This window comes from Erythrolamprus reginae, chromosome 4 (genome assembly GCF_031021105.1).
Source record: "Erythrolamprus reginae isolate rEryReg1 chromosome 4, rEryReg1.hap1, whole genome shotgun sequence".
In the NCBI taxonomy this organism is placed as follows: Eukaryota; Metazoa; Chordata; class Lepidosauria; order Squamata; family Dipsadidae; genus Erythrolamprus; species Erythrolamprus reginae.
The window spans coordinates 35,983,101-36,001,323 of NC_091953.1; the positions used below are offsets into that span (position 1 = coordinate 35,983,101).

General features: G+C 38.9%; 1 protein-coding gene across 1 annotated transcript in view; it reads left to right on the forward strand.

The window, feature by feature from the left end:
* Positions 1-5,580: 5,580 nt before the first annotated feature.
* TTF2 (transcription termination factor 2) overlaps positions 5,581-18,223 on the forward strand; it is a 29,436-nt gene continuing 16,793 nt past the window's right edge. Inside the window, exons 1-8 of the mRNA XM_070750035.1 lie at positions 5,581-5,813; positions 7,089-7,200; positions 7,736-7,822; positions 7,929-7,995; positions 8,590-9,531; positions 11,861-11,987; positions 13,890-14,054; positions 14,366-14,523. Of these exons, the coding sequence (XP_070606136.1) occupies positions 5,786-5,813; positions 7,089-7,200; positions 7,736-7,822; positions 7,929-7,995; positions 8,590-9,531; positions 11,861-11,987; positions 13,890-14,054; positions 14,366-14,523 (1,686 nt within the window). The 5' untranslated portion in view covers positions 5,581-5,785. The remainder of the gene's footprint in view (positions 5,814-7,088; positions 7,201-7,735; positions 7,823-7,928; positions 7,996-8,589; positions 9,532-11,860; positions 11,988-13,889; positions 14,055-14,365; positions 14,524-18,223) is intronic.

The window sequence follows — 18,223 nt, forward strand, 5'->3', positions numbered from 1 at the left end:
TGGCATACAGTAGCATTTCCCAAGTTGGACACTATCCTGAAGAGTGTGTGTGTGTTTGTGTGTGTGCATGTGTATTGCAACTCATGCCTATCAAATCTAGTATTGGTAAAGGCTGAGAATTAGGGTACTTTCACACTAGTATTTTAATCTTAGGAGAGGGGCGGCATATAAATCTAATAAATTATAATAATTATTAATGTGAATACTTATGTTTTGCTAAATCATTTTATAGTGATCATCTGCAACAATGGTTCTCAACCTTTATAATGCCACGATCACTTAATACAGTTCCTCATGTTGTGGTGTCCCCCAACCATAAGTCTAGTGCCTATTCTCCCAACAGCTGATTGGCAGGAAGGAACACCCCCACTGTAAACGCCTGATTGGTCAGATTGTAAAAATATGTTCCAAGGCGCCCAAATAGAAGCTTTAGTTCCTAACAGCATAGGAAATTTGTCTTTTCCCGTGGTCTTAGGCTAACTACTGTGAAATTGTTGTTCGACTCCCAAAGGAATCCCGATCCGCAGGTTGAGAACCACTGATCTACAAGGTTACATTTTCAATTTACTGTCCTTATATTTTCTATATTGTTCCTTTTAAAAAACTGCAGAATGTCCATCTTTAACACATAACCCCCAGAAAAGATACACTTTCCACTGCTTGGGAGAAATTCATATAAACACTGCAATAGCTACCATTTAAAAACTTTTATTCCTCAGTCGTTAATCTGATGGTGATCAGAAAATGTTTTAATCTTTATATTAATTGAAATACAGCTTGTATTAACCATCTTAAAAAACACGAGTACTGTACATTTTTTTTTTCTAAATGTTATAATGTCTCTGGGATTTTTTTTTTTTAAAGTTAAGATATCTTTTTTTTTAAATAAAGTGGTGAAATGACATCCCCTGCAAAAATATACAAAAGTATGCTGAGTTTTAAGTGGTCAAATAGGTAATCTGTTTTCCATACACAAAAACTGGCACACCATATGGAATGAATATAGGTGCAACTTTGTTCATAGTGTGGAAAGCCAGTTGTTATTTTACTTGCATCTTGCAGAGAAAATGCAAAGTTTGTATAACATTAGGAATCATACTTGGAATACTTTGGTATACTGATTTGGGAAAAGGGACTGATTTATATGGGTAATTAGGATTAACAATTCCTTTAATATAAAACAATTTAATTAATATAGTGGCCTCCAAAGATGTTGGATTATGGCTTCCACAATTTTATTTGTCCTTGCTATATGACAATTATAGAAACTATATTATATAGACCAGTGATGTCGAACCTCCCTGTGTTGCCCCCTGCGTATGCGTTCAACCCCGCCCTGCGCATGCACACAGGCCTCACTGAAGCCTGGGATGGTGACAAAAATGGGCAAACCAGAAGTTTGAAAAAACAGACTTCCTGTTTCCCGTTGTGCTGTTTTTCGCACTCCCGAACTTCCTGAAGTCCTGTAGTATGAAAAACAGCACAGTGGGCAAACAGGAAGTCTATTTTTCCAAACTTCTACTTTGCCCGTTGAAACATTTTTTGCACTTCGGGGCTTCAGGGAACTTTCCTGAAGCCTCCAGAGGGTGAAATTACTTTTCCCAAGGCCGGAAATAATCTGGCCAGCGCGTTAATAGGTGCTAGAACTGACATAGGGCAATGCCTCATGTGCCCTCCAATATGGTTCCGCATGGCACGTTCACCATAGGATCGCCATCATTGATATAGACCCATGATTCATAGTTCAGCGTTATGGTCTTCGGCCATTTCTGTGGGGAATCATTGGAGTTTGGTGCTTTGCTGTTTCAGCAATTAACTTCTCTTGGGTTCCCGAAAAAGGTGAGTTATATTTCACAAGCGATAACATTGCCTCAGTGCAATTATTGTAACTCGACAGTATTCCATCAATGATAGATGTTCACTAGTTAAACAGATTCCATTTCCATGTAGAGGTAGACTTTGACTTATGACCACAATTGAACCCAAAATTTGTGTTGCTAAGTAAGACAGTTGTTCAGTGAGTTTTGCCTCATTTTATGAACTTCCTTGCCAGAGCTAAATGAAACACTGCACTTGTTAAGTTAGTCACATGGTCAAGTGAATCTAGCTTCCGCATTGACTGGTTATCAGAAGATCACAAGAAATGATCACATGATCTCAGATAAATCCCAAATATAAAGCAGTTGCCAAATGCCTGAATTTTGATCATGGGTATACAGTAATCCCTCATTTTTCGCAGGGGAAGCGTTCCAAGACCACCCGTGAAAAACGAATTTCTGTGAAGTAGAGGAAATATTTTTTTTAATGTATTTAATGAGTATTTGGACTTTTAAAACCCACCCTTTGCATTAAACAGTCATTCTATAATCTTTCTCAGCTGGAACTACATGTGATATCCTACCAGTTTCTTTCATAGAGTATAGTAGTACTGTAGAAGAATTTTATGAATTTTTAATGGATTTAAAATTTTAAATGGATTTAAGCCTCTTGAAAACCTGTGAAGTAGCGAATCTGCAAAAGATGAACCACGAAGTAGCAACGGATTACTGTACTGCAATATAAGTGTGAAAAGCCATCATAAATTAAATTTTCCAGTGCTGTTATAACTTTGAATAGTTACTAAATGAACAGTTGTAAGTCGAGGATTCCCATATGGTGACAGAGCTATAATTTAATTTATTAGATTTGTATGCCGCCCCTCTCCGGAGACTCCCATAATTGCATTTAAATTCTGCACCACCCTTTTCTCTTGTTATCTATCATCATCTTGTTTACAACACTGAAATTATGCTAAATCCTGTATTTAGAATCAATTCTGCAAAATAGAGGAGTTTTTTGTTAATTATATTTAAACATATACTGCTTGCACTTTTACAGAAAAGGTGATACTTTTAATACCTTTCCTTAGTGGTAAATTGAATGCTGACACTCAAAAACACATACATTTATTGTAGAACATTTTTAAAAAATTCTAAACTCTCTTGCCAGTGAACTGGCAACTTAGAATATTGTTGTAAGCTACTTTGAGTGCATATACAAACAGAAATGTGGGTTATAAATTCAATAATAAACATACAAATATTGCATTTATGGTGTTGCATCCATTATGTGTCATTTGATTAGTTGTTAGTTCAAGTAATGTTAAGCTGTAGCATGTTTTCATGGAATGAATCCATCAATTTCTTCAAATTACCAGTAATTTATATTTGCAATTGTGATTTATTTAAAAAGCAAGACAAGTTATTATTTAGTTAAGACATCAGATTAGAAACTGAGACTGAATTCTACTTCAGCCTTAGGCACAAAGTCAGCTAGGTGACTTTGGCCAGTCACTCACTCTCAGCGCTAGTAAGCAGATATTGGCAAACTGCTTCGCAAAAACCTTGCCAAATAAACTTCAGGAATTTCTCCAGGCAATCACCAACCTTGCAAAAATTAACTAGAAGATACACACACACACACACACACACCCAATATATTACAGTATTGTGGAAATTTGGTAATGGACATTTGTTTAATGGGTCAAAAAATAAAATACAAGTGCATTTTTCAAGATTATTTTGCCATTAAATGAGATCTTGGTACTGGTCAAAGAAAGGAATAGATAAAGAGATGTAAAGAATTTTCATAGAACATTGAGGCAACTACAAAGTGAGAAATGTAACCTGACACAAATCAATATTGATTTGCATCAGATTGTCACAATGACAGTTCATAGGTTTGTGTCGTGACATCACACGTACATTTGGAATCTGATGTAACCTCACTTTGCTGTTTATTACTTGGGTTCCATTATTGAAGAATTACTGAGTCTGTCATCTGCACCTCTATAACTGTCTGGTTTGGTTCTGCAACCCAACAAGACCAACACAGACTTCAGAGGATAATCAGAACTGCAGAAAAAGCAATTGCTGGCAACCTGCTTTCCATTGAGGACCTGTATACTACGCAAATCAAAAAGAGGGCAATGAGAATATTTACTGACCCCTCGCATCCTGGACATGAACTGTTTCAACTCCTACCCTCAAAACATCACTACAGAGCACTGCACACCAAGACAACTAGACACAGGAACAGTTTTTTCCTGAATATCATCACTCTGCTAAACAAATAATCCCCTCAACACTGTCAAACTATTTACTACGTCTGCACTACTTTTACTACTAAGTTTTTTCTCATCATTCCTATCACCCATTTCCTCCCATTTGTAACCTGTTGCTTATATCCTTAAGATTTTTTATAAATATTAACTATTTTTTTTATTTATTTTGTCCAATACACAATAATAAACAATGAAGGTTGTAGAAGATATAGTAGAGAAGATATATGAGATATAGGAGAGGCTATAGGACAGGGGATGGAAGGCACTCTAGTGCACTTATGTACACCCCTTACTGACCTCTTAGGAATCTGGAGAGGTCAACCATGGACAGTCTAAGGGTAAAATGTTGGGGGTTAGGGGATGATACTACAGAGTCCAGTAATGAGTTCCACGCTTCAACAACCCGATTACTAAAGTCGTATTTTTTACAGTCAAGTTTGGAGCGGTTAATATTAAGCTTGAATATGTTGTGTGCTCTTGTGTTGTGGTTGAAGCTGAAGTAGTCGCCGACAGGCAGGACATTGCAGCATATGATCTTGTGGGCAATACTTAGATCACGTTTAAGGCGTCATAGTTCTAAGCTTTCTAGACCCAGGATTGTTAGTTTCATAAGGTATTCTGTTACGGGTAGAGGAGTGAAGGGCTCTTCTGGTGAAGTATCTTTGGATACTTCACCAGAATAAACAATACTTTGTTTCTTCATTGCTTATTTGACCCCTAAGACAATCATTGTGTTGAATTTCATGATTCTCGACAAATATATCTTTTTCTTTTATGCACAGAGAGCATATGCACCAAGACAAATTCCTTGTGTGTCCAATCACACTTGGCCAATAAAGAATTCTATTTAAACAAATTTCATTAACTGGCCCATTCCATACTGCATGTTCCTCTTGGGAGTTATTTATAAAACTAATAAAGATAGGATATAACTAAAAGAAATTCACTCCAAAATAGCCTGCTGTGTTTTATTTTTGTATGCTACACATAAGTGTTAGATTTTATATATACCATTATTCTTGGTAGAATAATTATGAAGGCTACTGTAAATATGTGCCTGTGTCAAAGAAAACTGCAAGGGAGAAAACTAGTAACCAGCGTTTACTTCAGCGTGTTAGAACAGCTTTTGACCAGAAATCCAAGCACATTCCTATTTATGGAAAAGCGAGAGTCGGTATCACAACGTGACTCTCCGTCGAGTAATTCCTGTTCCATTGAATTGCCAAAGGGGGCGCTACCCTTTTTTAACCGTTCTAAGGCCAATTCGACTGAGCTCTCTTCTTCGCGCTAAGGCGTAAAAGTAGCGAAGTATGAAAGCATTGGCTTGTCTCTCTGACCAATCGCGCTAAGGCGTAGAAGTAGCGAACTATGAAAGCATTGGCTTGTCTTTCTGACCAATCGCGCTCCTCTCTTTCTCTCGGAGGTACGCCCCTCTCTTCCGCAATTGGGCAAAAAAAACCTCCTTGGCTCGACGCTGTGAGAGTAAACCTCGGCTCTTCGTGGGCGGGTTGAGGAATTGTGATTGGTTCCACCGGGAGAGGGAAAACGCGGGGATTGGCAGCTTTGAAGGGAAGTGGGCGTGGCGACTCCCGGGAAAGCGCGTGTGTCCCTCCCTTTGCTCCGGTTAGGATTGGATTGGTGTGAATGGAATTCTTATAGAGAGCTTTAATTAAAGATTGAGCCATGGAGAAAGTGCTGTGCTCTGCTCACGGTGAGGTCGTAGGAGGGGTGGACGGGGTGATGAGCAGGAAACCTTGACCCAGGTGTCAAGAATGGCGTGTAAAATTCGAAGGGAAACAGAGTTGGGAGGGACCTTGTAATGTCATCTAGTCCAACCCACCCCTGCTCAAGCAGGAGTCCAATCGGATCCCCCCCCCCCCGTTAGTTTTTGCTAATAGTAACTGTGTAGTGCCAGGGGGGAAAGGCAGATAGATTAATACATACCTAAATATGTAAGTTAAAGAGTGGTTCTGTTCCTAGAGTAGGCTTAAAACATTTGCTTCCTGATTTATTTACATTTACAGAAAGCAAAAGCCTTTCCTAGTAACAAGTAGAACCGTTAGCAGAAAATCTCAGCACTATCATACAAACAAGCTTCAATTTATGAAATCAAATCGTGATGTTGATCAAGGGAAATTCTTGCTTGTTAAAAAGGGTTTAAAATAATGTAGTTGGAAAGATCTCTTACAGGACAGAACACAGCTCAGAACTCAAGGGTGCATTTTTATTTATTAGTTTAATTTATTAGTTTAATGTATGTGCTGCCCAACTCCCTAAGGATTCTGGGCAGCTCATAACAAAAGGAACAACATTTTTAAAAAGACAATTTAAAACCCCTAATAAAACCACATGTATCTTTTGTTAGCAATAAAGCAAATAATCAGTGGCTTGGAATCCTCAGAGTTATGTTCACAATATGGCACAGAGAAATATTTTGTTCTGTAACACTAGGCATGATAGTTCTGGTCTGTTTGTTTTTATCTCTCCACCTAAATCTCCTTACAAGAGGATAAATGGGGAGCTGAGTAAAATTGGAAATCTTGGGGTGGGGGCTATTGATTGCAATAATATATGGGAAAAGACCATCAGCCTTGTCTCAATTATTCCTGAAAGCCAGACCCAGAAAATACATTTGTGTCTGTATATGTCTGTGTTAAGTCAAGGATTTTAAAGTTATTAAAAGCAGTTTGATTGTAGAATCATTTAACTACTGTGATTTATGCTCCCTTTCATTGGATATGTTCAATACATCTGGATAAACATTTGGAGGGAAAAGTTACCATGAACAGGATGGGCTGGGTAATCTAATCAGCATTTTCTATTCTAAGAACCATATAGAAAATGTAAAAATGATGTATGAGCCTTCTGAATACTTGAATTTAGGGTTTTTTTTAAAAAAAAATTAGTTGGGTTGATACTTTTCTATCTATGATTTATTGATTGATTGATTGAATGAATGTCATAATTTCATTTTTTTCCCATTCAGGGTTCCCCTGTTTTTTGAAGACTGGAAACAGAGATGGCCCAAATAAAGGCAAAAGCTTTTATATATGTGGAGTCCAAAATCAGGAGTCATGTGGCTTTGTGCTTTCCACTGAGTAAGTTGGATTTTAAAAATACAAGCTTGGAGAATTATCAGTTCAGCAGTTGTTTATCAGAAAGTAATAGCTGTGCCACTTTAACATAGAAAACTATTTCTAAATCTGTAGCATGTTACATCCATTCATAACTGAAATAGAGTTTTATATTTAGTTTATAATTTTATCTTGAGTGACAATAAGGTATCATTGGAAAATACATTTATGCAATAATTATACAAATATCTTCTTTGAAGTTGAAATGTTAGTTGCCTGCTTCTGCAGAGGCTTAAAGGCTCTACTAGATTTTTGTGCTGTTTATTTTACATCTTACTATACTTTTTGTCCCTTTTTATGACACATTTTATTATAGTTGGATTGACAAGTACTTGTCTCAAAGGCAAGATAGAAAAGGGCCATTAATTCTTGTATCCATCTTACAATACCGAGAGGGTAGTCAGGTTTAAATATTTTTCACCATCTTTGATACACTGAGGTAGCATAGATATTTTTTGTGACAAATATTTATGTAAATAATTGCCTTTTCTTTTTACAGTCTTTCTCCTTCTCACTGCTTGGTGCATGAAGACTATATAGTGGAGCTGCAAGTTTTGATTAAGCAAGCAAAAACAGATCTGTACAGGTATATTTTGAGAGAGACATTTGATGCTTTGACAGAGTAGTGTCAATTAATTAATATTCAGCATTTATACCTAGTGTGATAATCCCTGTTTTGTTTTCTAAATTAGATTGTTTTATCGATGCAGTAAATGTAAAACTGAAGGGAAGAAAATGTGTGGAAATGTCCCTTGGCAGGTATACCGTAACTATTTAAGGTTTACATTTTTATAATAATTAAATATCTTAAGTTCTTATGCCTTGATTTATTACTATTTCTTTATCTTCTATTCATCATAGTATGAACTACTATGATTCCAGATTAACTATGGGAAGTTCTAAAAAAATAGCAGAGTAAAATTTGCTTTTCAGGACTGAACTAATATTTTTGTTAAAGGTATTTAGTGGATGTTAGTGAAAACTGAAGCCAACATTAATAAAAGATCATCTAAATATTTGCCAAGGTGGTATTCATAACTGGGGATTGCTAACACATTGTATTGCTTTGGAATTGGGCCCAAGAGCCCAAAATAATATTGAAAAGAAAAAGAGAGAATGTTGGGTTGGTTATAATAGTCTGAAATAGGATAATAATATAGAACCACATAATCTAGAAAAATAACATAATTAGTATTTACATAACTTATGAATGATCAATAATTGCTATCTTATTATAGTTAGAGACTGCAAGATATATAAAAATTAAGGTATTTCTCAATTTGCATATTAAAAAAACTAGAATAGACACTCCAATTTAAATGTATACTAATATTTTGTGTGGCTGTTTTATAGGATCCAAATATCAGTGAACTTCCAGATAATCCACAGTCTCAGCATATTCTGGAATTGCTGCACGATCATTCAAAGGAAAGAAATCCATTCAAAGTTTCCAGCAGGAATCACAAGCAATTTTCTTACAAACAAATAAACGAAGATGGAGACAGAAATTTAGGAGAAGAAAAAAATCAGGAAATAAATATTCATACCTCTGATGGAAAACAGCCACTCCATTTACAGACTTTGTCTATCGAAAAAGAATTTTCATCAGCCATGCACATAAAAAACAAAGTTTTTGAAGACAAACATAAAAGTTTATCCAGAGAAGAAACAAAAACTCAAATAAAATCAAGTGAACCTCAGGCTGAAAGCAAAAAAATATTAGATAAAAGTAATTCTAGCAAAAGTTTTGAGATGTCTTCTAGCCACGTGCAAAAGGATTCATCTGTGAGATTTACTGAACATGATTTGCTGAAAAATGAAAATCCAAAACAATCATTGTCAAGCTTCAGTTGCCACACATCGAGCATAAAACCTATTAATGGAGAAAAACTTGGAAAAGATGAATCAGAAACCTGTAGAAGCAAAATAGTTACAATGAAAAAGGATAGCAACTGGAAAACAGAAGGAAAAACACTGATACCCAAAGAGCTTCTTCAGGAACCAAAAAGCTTCTCAATAAAACATGTTGGAAACAGTATAGCAAAAACACCAATACTATTTCAGATGGGGAAAGCTCCAGCAGAGCAAAAGTGTACAGAGAAACATTTGGACAATGATAAAAAAGAAACACTTGTGTTCCTCAATGAGCAGACAATTGATTCCCAACAAGGAAAGGATTGCATTCAGAAGAAAACACCTTCCATATTGTCTGAAGTAGCTTCATTGCAGATGACTAACAGCTTGGATAACAAAATTCTTTACAGCCAACTTTCAGCTCAGCTGAATCAGAAGCAGGTCTAATCTCTTCTTGAATCTCAGTATTAATTTTTCCGTGAACCAAAATATTTTATGTATCAAAATACAGTGATACATTGTCTTACGAACTTAATTGGTTCCAAGACGAGGTTCGTAAGGTGAAAAGTTCGTAAGACGAAACAATGTTTCCCATAGGAATCAATGGAAAAGCGATTAATGCGTGCAAGCCCAAAATTCACCCCTTTTGCCAGCCGAAGCGTCCGTTTTCGCGCTGGTGGGATTCCCCTGAGGCTCCCCTCCATGGGAAACTCCACCTCCGGATTTTGCAGTTCTGCAGGGGAATCCCAGCAGGGGAATCCCACCAGCGCGAAAATGGGCGCTTCAGCTGGCAACAGAGGTCCGGAGGCGGGGCATCCCAGCGGCGGCGGCAGGTTCGTAAGGTGAAAATAGTTCGGAAGAAAAGGCAAAACAAATCTTAAACCCCGGGTTCGTATCTCGAAAAGTTCATATGAAGAGGGGTTCGTAAGACGAGGTATCACTGTATTAGTTTCTTACTCTGTACTAAACTACGGAGAGGGGCAGTATACAAATCCAATTAATAATAATAATAATAATAATAATAATAATAATAATAATAATAATAATAAACTGCTAAGGCCAGTTTAAGCCCTTTTAAGGTTATTTTATTATAAATTTCCAGCCGTTTAAAGGTCCTAGGTCAGTGATGGCGAACCTTTTTTGGTTTGCCTGCCAAAAGGGTGTGTGTTTGTGTCTGCTAGCATGCAAATACATGTCCACACCCATTCCCTCCCCGCGCATGTGCACCCCACCTGCGCTGCTTCTGGGCACACACACAATTCCCTCCCCCATCTCGCGCATGCGCAGAGGCCTCACTAAAGCCTGGGGCGATAAAACAGGCAAACCGGAAGTTCGGAAAAAAGAACTTCTGGTTTGCCCGTTGTGCTGTTTTCGCACTCCAGAGCTTTCAGGGAAGCTTTGTGAAGCCCCAGAGTGTGAAAAATAGCACAACGGGCAAACTGGAAGTCCATTTTTCCAAACTTCTGGTTTGCCCATTGAGCTTTTCTTTTTTGCTGCCCAGGGCATCTCTGAAGCCTTCTCATGTGTGCCTTGCGTGCCCTCTGATTATGGCTCCACGTGCCACATGTTCGCCATCATGGTCCCAGGTGGTCTACTTGAGAATGAAGGCATAAGATTTAATAGTTGCATTTCCTTAGGAATAATTTACTGAAGGCTAGATTTCTAAGTAAAGCTGAAACAAGTAATACATGAGGCCAGAGCCCAAAGTGTGGGCCTGCTTTATCCCTTTTTGCTTCTTTCTTTTCTCCTAGGCAGTAGATTGCACAGAAAATACTAGTACAGTGGTACCTCCAATTCAGAACTTAATTCGTTCTGTGATCAGCTTCTTAAGTAGAAACGTTCTTAAGTAGAAGCAATTTTTCCCATAGGAATCAATGTGAAAGCAAATAATGCGTGCAAACCCATTAGGAAAGAAATAAAAACTTGGAATTTGGGTGGGAGGAGGAGGAAGAAGAGGAGGAAGAGAGTTGCTGCGGAAGGAAGAAGGTGAGGGGTGAATCAAAAAAATCCAAAACTTTAAAACTTTTTAAAAAAAGGGACTATGATGCGGCGAGGAGGACCACGCACCTCCAATATACCCAGCACGAGGCTCCCATACACGGGCTGCTGATGCTACCTGCTGCCTCTTCCTTCCCATGCTGAAGGTCTCCCCTCTCCTCTCGCTCGCTCGCTTTCCTTCATTGTGGTGACTCCTCGGCTGCCCAGAGTGAAGGTAGTGTTTCTTTTTTCTGGGCACTGGCAGAGGTTTATTCCCTGTCCAAGTGCCCAGAGAAAGGAAAATGCTTCGTTCACTCTGGACTGCCAAAGCCTCCTTAAGCGTCACAAAAAGGCTCCATTGGCAGCCTAGATGGCCAGGATTAAAGGGGGAAGGGCAGGAAACTGGCCGGGCCTTCGTGCCACTCTCAAATTTCCTGGGAAATTTTTCCAGACTCGGGTTCTTAAGTAGAAAATGGTTCTTAAGTAGAGGCAAAAAAATCTTGAACACCTGGTTCTTATCTTGAAAAGTTCTTAAGTAGAGGCGTTCTTAAGTAGAGGTACCACTGTAGTTGTTAGGGTTACAGAAGAAGGAAAACATAGACATGAATAAGAGTTTGAACATATTAACCATTATTCTGATAAATATATTTCATTTATGGTACAGTTCTTAAATATTTCACCTATGGAGAAAATAGAAGTGAGTTAAATGATTTAACCTATTGGTAAGTACTGTAATTGATAACATAGCATCTCTTCTTCCCTTCTGTTTTTTTTTTTAAAATATTGTCTATAGAGGACTTTGAAAACAGTGAATATGCAAGCTCTCCCAGATAAGGGTGAACGATTATTAAAGCAAGTGGAGGAACTAGAAGCTGCCCTTAGCTCTTTGAACATAGAAGCAGAAGAATGTATGAAGGAAGGTAAGCCTTTTTAATAATAGAATACTGTACTAGCATTATGTAATTTCTCTTAAGTTTGCACTTACTATTTCCACAATAGTTGGCCACAGAGATAAATCCTTGGAAAGCAGGATAGGTGATATTGGATGAGTGTTTGCTGTTAAATTATCTTGAACTATCTACAGGTGAAACTCGAAACATTAGAATATCGTGCAAAAGTTCATTTATTTCAGTAATGCAACTTAAAAGGTGAAAAATTATATATGAACGAGATTCATTACATGAAAATCAAGATAACTCAAGCTGAGATTTCTCATAATTGTGATGATTATTGAGTACAGCTCATGAGAGCCCCAAATCCACCATATTACATGTGATCAACCACAAACAAAGATTCTACATAGAACAATATCGGTCCTCTGAAAAGTATAAGCATGCATATGTACTCAGTACTTGGTTTGGGTCCTTTTTGCAGCAATTACTGCCTCAATGTGGCGTGGCATGGAAGCTACCAGCCTGTGACATTGCTGCGGTGTTATGGAAGACCAGGATGCTTCAATAGCGGCATTCAGCTCTTCTGCATTGTTCGGTCTCATGTCTCTTATGTTTCTCTTGGCAATGGCCCATAGATTCTGTATGTGGTTCAGATCAGGCGAGTTTGCCCTTCATGGCACCAGATTATCTCAGGGACCGCCTTCTGCTGCACGAATCCCAGCGACCAGTTAGGTCCCACAGAGTGGGTCTTCTCCGGGTCCCGTCAACTAAACAATGCCGCTCGGCGGGACCCAGGGGAAGAGCCTTCTCTGTGGCGGCCCCGGCCCTCTGGAACCAACTACCCCAGAGATTAGAATTGCCCCCACCCTCCTTGCCTTTCGTAAGCTACTTAAATCCCACCTCTGCCGCCAGGCATGGGACAATTGAGATTCCCTTTCCCCCTAGGCCTTTACAATTTTATGCATGGTATATCTGTAGGTATGTTTGGTTTTTTATTATAATGGGTTTTAATTGTTTTTAGTATTGGATTATTGTTATATGCTGTCTTATTATTGCTGTTAGCCGCCCAGAGTCTCCGGAGAGGAGCGGCATACAAATCCAATAAATAAATAAATTAAATAAATAAATAAATAAAGCACAGTAATCCCACAGTCATTGAACCAGGTTTTGATGCTTTTGGCACTGTGAGCAGGTATCAAGTTCTGCTGGAAAATGAAATCAGTACCCCCATAAAGCTCGTCTACAGAAGGAAGCATGAAGTGCTCCAAAATCTCCTGGTAGACGGCCGCGTTGACGCTAGACTAAATGAAGCTCAGAGGACCAACACCAGAAGATGACATGGCTCCCCAAATCAACACAGACTGTGGAAACTTCACATTGGACTTCAAGCATTTTGCAGTGTCTGCCTCTCTATTCTTCCTCCATATTCTGAGTCCTTGGTTTCCAAATTAGATGCAAAAGTTTCCACATTCTGTGTTGATTTGGGGAGCCCTATGCTATGCTTACTGGAGAATTCTGGGAGTTAAAGTCTACAAGTCTTAAGGTTGCCAAGTTTGGGGCCCCCAGATCTGTTTATTTATTTATTTAATTTATTTATTTTATTAGATTTGTATGCCGCCCCTCTCCGAAGACTCGGGGCGGCTCACAACAACAATAAAAACAGTATAAACAATGGAACAAATCTAATAAGAAGAATTATATAAAAAAAACCCAACTGTTAAAAAACCATACAACACATACATACCAAACATAAAATATAGTCAGATAGTCAGAAACATTTTTTAGTTGTGGCCATCACTAATACAACATCTGGATCCATGTTACATAATAAAAATAGTTGATTTGTGACTAGTAGGACACTCTTCCATTTGTATTCTGAAATTCGCCTATCCAACAAAGGCAGCCCAAATTATTTTCTTCACGTTTCAGGCAATTTTTGCAGAACAGCAGATGTGAAACATAAGAAGGTACAGCCTAATTTGTTCACCAAAGGCAACCTAATGCAGCCAGGTGCCGTCATGGGGAAAGAGCTACAGTTTTACAAGAAGAATCCCATGCCTACTTCTTTGGAACCCCATCTTCCTTTGGGATCTGGTCAGTTTTTGCCATAATACTTTTTAAAATATGTGGGGAAAGGGATAACCTGATGGATATCAAAAATGAATGTGGAATATGTGCTTAATAATGTAGGAAATAAAAACTCATGATTTAATTGACTCTCAAGTTTGTAAATGGAAAAAGGAACAAAAAGAATAAATGCAGTATAGAATCTTGCGCATCAATCTTCATGAAATAACAATTTCAATGAGACCTTGTCTTGACTTATTTGATGGCTGGTCCTATATGAATTACTTTGGCAGAAGTTTAAAGTTGCTAATTGTGTAACTTCTGGAATTGACTTCCAGATGATTTTAAAAGGACGATGTTTTATGAAGGCCCAATGACTGATGATCAAGTTCAGGCAATCCAAAATGCTACAAGTGATGCAATTAATCAGCTCCACAAATCTCTTGAAACTCGTCCAACAGAGACGTCTATCAGTGAAGATCCCCCTGGATTGAAAGTATGTGAAAACAAAAAGAAAACATTATAAAGTTTTACTTCCTGTAATGTTCTCAATCAATGTGTCACCAGTTCCACTTAAAGAGCATTCATAAAGTGCCCTAAAATTCAAGATGAGTTTTTGCACAAAGGAGGAGAAAAATAGAATTTAAATAGTTTGCTTACAATATTCTGGATTCAAGAAAGCCTACTTACCAAAGCTTTGCTTTCATTTCTGATAAGCTTAAAATTGGGTAGGCATCTAATGTGAAGGAGTGTGAGGTCTCATAAAATTATTAGGGCTGCAACAGCAGCATTAGATAGGAATTTTAATAAATTGTACAGATGGTACGATCCAAATTAAACATAACAAATGGCACATTTATTTCATAACTTAATTTTCCAGCTACTTCTGTCTGTATGCATTATTTCTATCATTAATCCAATGCAAATACTTGGCTATACAGTGATCCCTCGAGTTTCGCGATCTCGATCTTTGCGAAACGCTATATCGCGATTTTTCCACCCGATGACGTCACTCCCTTCCTTTCTCATCTTTCTTTCTCTCTCTCTTTCTCTATCTTGCTTCTTCCTCTCTCACACTCTCTTCCTCCCTCTCTCATCTCTTTCTTTCCTTCTCTCTCTTTCTCTATCTCTCCCCCTCTTGCTCTCGAGCAGCGGGCGGCACCCAGGGAAGGTTCCTTCGGCCGCCCAGCAGCTGATCTGCTCGGCAGCGCAGTAGCAGCGAGGAGCCGAAGATGGGGTTTCCCCTTTGCGTGGGCAACGGGGAAACCCCATCTTCGGCTCCTCGCTGCTACTGCGCTGCCGAGCAGATCAGCTTCTGGGTGGCCGAAGGAACCTTCCCTGGGTCTTCAACTCCCAGAATTCCCCGCCGCCCACGCAAAGGGGAAACCCCGATTGTGCACCGAGCGGCGGACAAGCGGCGGCCGGACAAGCGGCGGCCGGACAAGCGGCGGACAAGTGGCGGGCGGAAAAGCGGCGGCCAGACAAGCGGCGGCCGGACAAGCGGCGGACAAGCGGCGGAAAAGCGGCCGGCGGGAAAGCGGCGGGCGGACAAGCGGCGGGCGGACAAGCGGCGGACAAGTGGCGGGCGGAAAAGCGGCGGCCAGACAAGCGGCGGCCGGACAAGCGGCGGACAAGCGGCGGAAAAGCGGCCGGCGGGAAAGCGGCGGGCGGAAAAGCGGCGGGCGGGCAGGCGGCTCCTCAGCTGCTGGGCGGCGGAAGGAACCTTCCCTGGGTCTTCCCAGGTGCGGAAGTAAAAACACCATCTGCGCATGTGCGGCCATGGAAAAAGAGGCGCGCATGCGCAGATGGTGTTTTTACTTCCGTACCACTACATTGCGAAAAATCGAGTATCGCGAGGGGTCTTGGAACGTAACCCTCGCGATACTTGAGGGATCACTGTATTGAACAATCATCATTCATATCATTTATATTTGTATTAGTGTTCCCTCGATTTTCGCGGATTCGAACTTTGCGAAAAGTCTATACCACGGTTTCTCAAAAATATTAATTAAAAAATACTTCACAGGTTTTTTCCCTATACCACGGTTTTTCCCGCCCGATGACGTCATATGTCATCGCCAAACTTTCATCTGCCTTTAATAAATATTTTTTTAATAAACTTTAATAAATAAACATGGTGAGTAATAATCTAAATGGTTGCTAAGGGAATGGGAAATTGCAATTTAGGGGTTTAAAGTGTTAAGGGAAGGCTTGTGATACTGTTCATAGCCAAAAATAGTGTATTTACTTCCGCATCTCAACTTTCGCGGGCAGTCTCGGAACGCATCCCCCGCGAAAATCGAGGGAACACTGTATTGTATTTTTCGGACTAAGATGCACCAGAATATAAGACATACTGTACCTGATTGAGGAGGGGGCTGGCCTCCCTGAATACCCTCAGTCAGCTGTTCCCAGAGGTGAACTTTAACAACATGTTGGTTGGGTGTGAGCTCTATGCCTTGTTTTTTCAGTCTGTGAAACCTCTGTTTCACAGACATTTTTCAACAACTGAAACCACCATTGTAATAATAATAATAATAATTATTATTATTATTATTATTATTATTATTATTTATTAGATTTGTATGCCGCCCCTCTCCGAAGACTCGGGGCGGCTTACAACGATAAAAACAATATTATACCGGCACAAATCTAATATTTAAAAAAACGAAAAACCCTATCATAATTAAAAACCAAACAGCACATACATACCAAACATAAATTATAATAAGCCTGGGGGAAAGGTGTCTCAAATCCCCCATGCCTGGCGGTATAGGGGGTCTTAAGTAGTTTACAGAAGACGAGGGTGGGAGCAGTTCTAATCTCCGGGGGGAGTTGATTGTAGCCCCGCCTACCCTCTCAAATGGTGGTTTCACAGGCTTTTTAAGCCTCTGAAACGTCCATTTGAGAGGCTGGGCAGGGTTACATTCGGTGTATAAGATGCACCCAAATTTTCATATTTTTGGAGGGCGGGGGAAAGGTGCATCTTATACTCCGAAAAGTACAGTATATGGAAAACCAAAAGCAAGTATACATACAGGTAGTCCCCATTTAGCAATTGCTTGTTTAGTAATCCTTCATAGTTATGATAGTGATGAAAAAGTGAAACAAGTACTGGTTGTTACATTTATGAACTTTTAAAGTCTTTATAGTAAAGAAAAATTGAAGTAAAATCATAAGCGCAGTTAGTTGCCAGTCACAATTATTGTATAATCACTGCATGTATTATACAACTTTAAGTTAAAATTATTAATACATAAAATTATATATTAATGTAATGACAGATTAAAATTCTTAACAATGTAAACTGATGAATGTAGTCTAGCCTCATAGATATTCATGGGATTTTTTTGTATTGTTTACAATGTGTTGTTGGCCACCCAAAATTTCATCTACAGCATTAAATCAGTTTAATGAAAATAATCCTATAAATTGGTCGGGCGGTAGGAAAGGCAAGTAGGATGCTTGGCTGCATAGCTAGAGGTATAACAAGCAGGAAGAGGGAGATTGTGATCCCCTTATATAGAGCGCTGGTGAGACCACATTTGGAGTACTGTGTTCAGTTCTGGAGACCTCACCTACAAAAAGATATTGACAAAATTGAACGGGTCCAAAGACGGGCTACAAGAATGGTGGAAGGTCTGAAGTATAAAACGTATCAGGAAAGACTTAATGAACTCAATCTGTATAGTCTGGAAGACAGAAGGAAAAGGGGGGACATGATCGAAACATTTAAATATGTTAAAGGGTTAAATAGGGTTCAGGAGGGAAGTGTTTTTAACAGGAAAGTGAACACAAGAACAAGGGGACACAATCTGAAGTTAGTTGGGGGAAAGATCAAAAGCAACATGAGAAAGTATTATTTTACTGAAAGAGTAGTAGATCCTTGGAACAAACTTCCAACAGACGTGGTTGGTAAATCCACAGTAACTGAATTTAAACATGCCTGGGATAAACATATATCCATTGTAAGATAAAATACAGGAAATAGTAAAAGGGCAGACTAGATGGACCATGGGGTCTTTTTCTGCCGTCAGTCTTCTATGTTTCTATGTTTCTATTAGGTTCATAATAGAATTTTTTTTAAAATTCTGGAATACTTGAGATAGAGAGGTGAACTCTTGAGACTAATTGAGAGAAAATGGACATATTTAGTATTAATTATATTAGTAGGTTTTTTAGGAAAAACTACATTT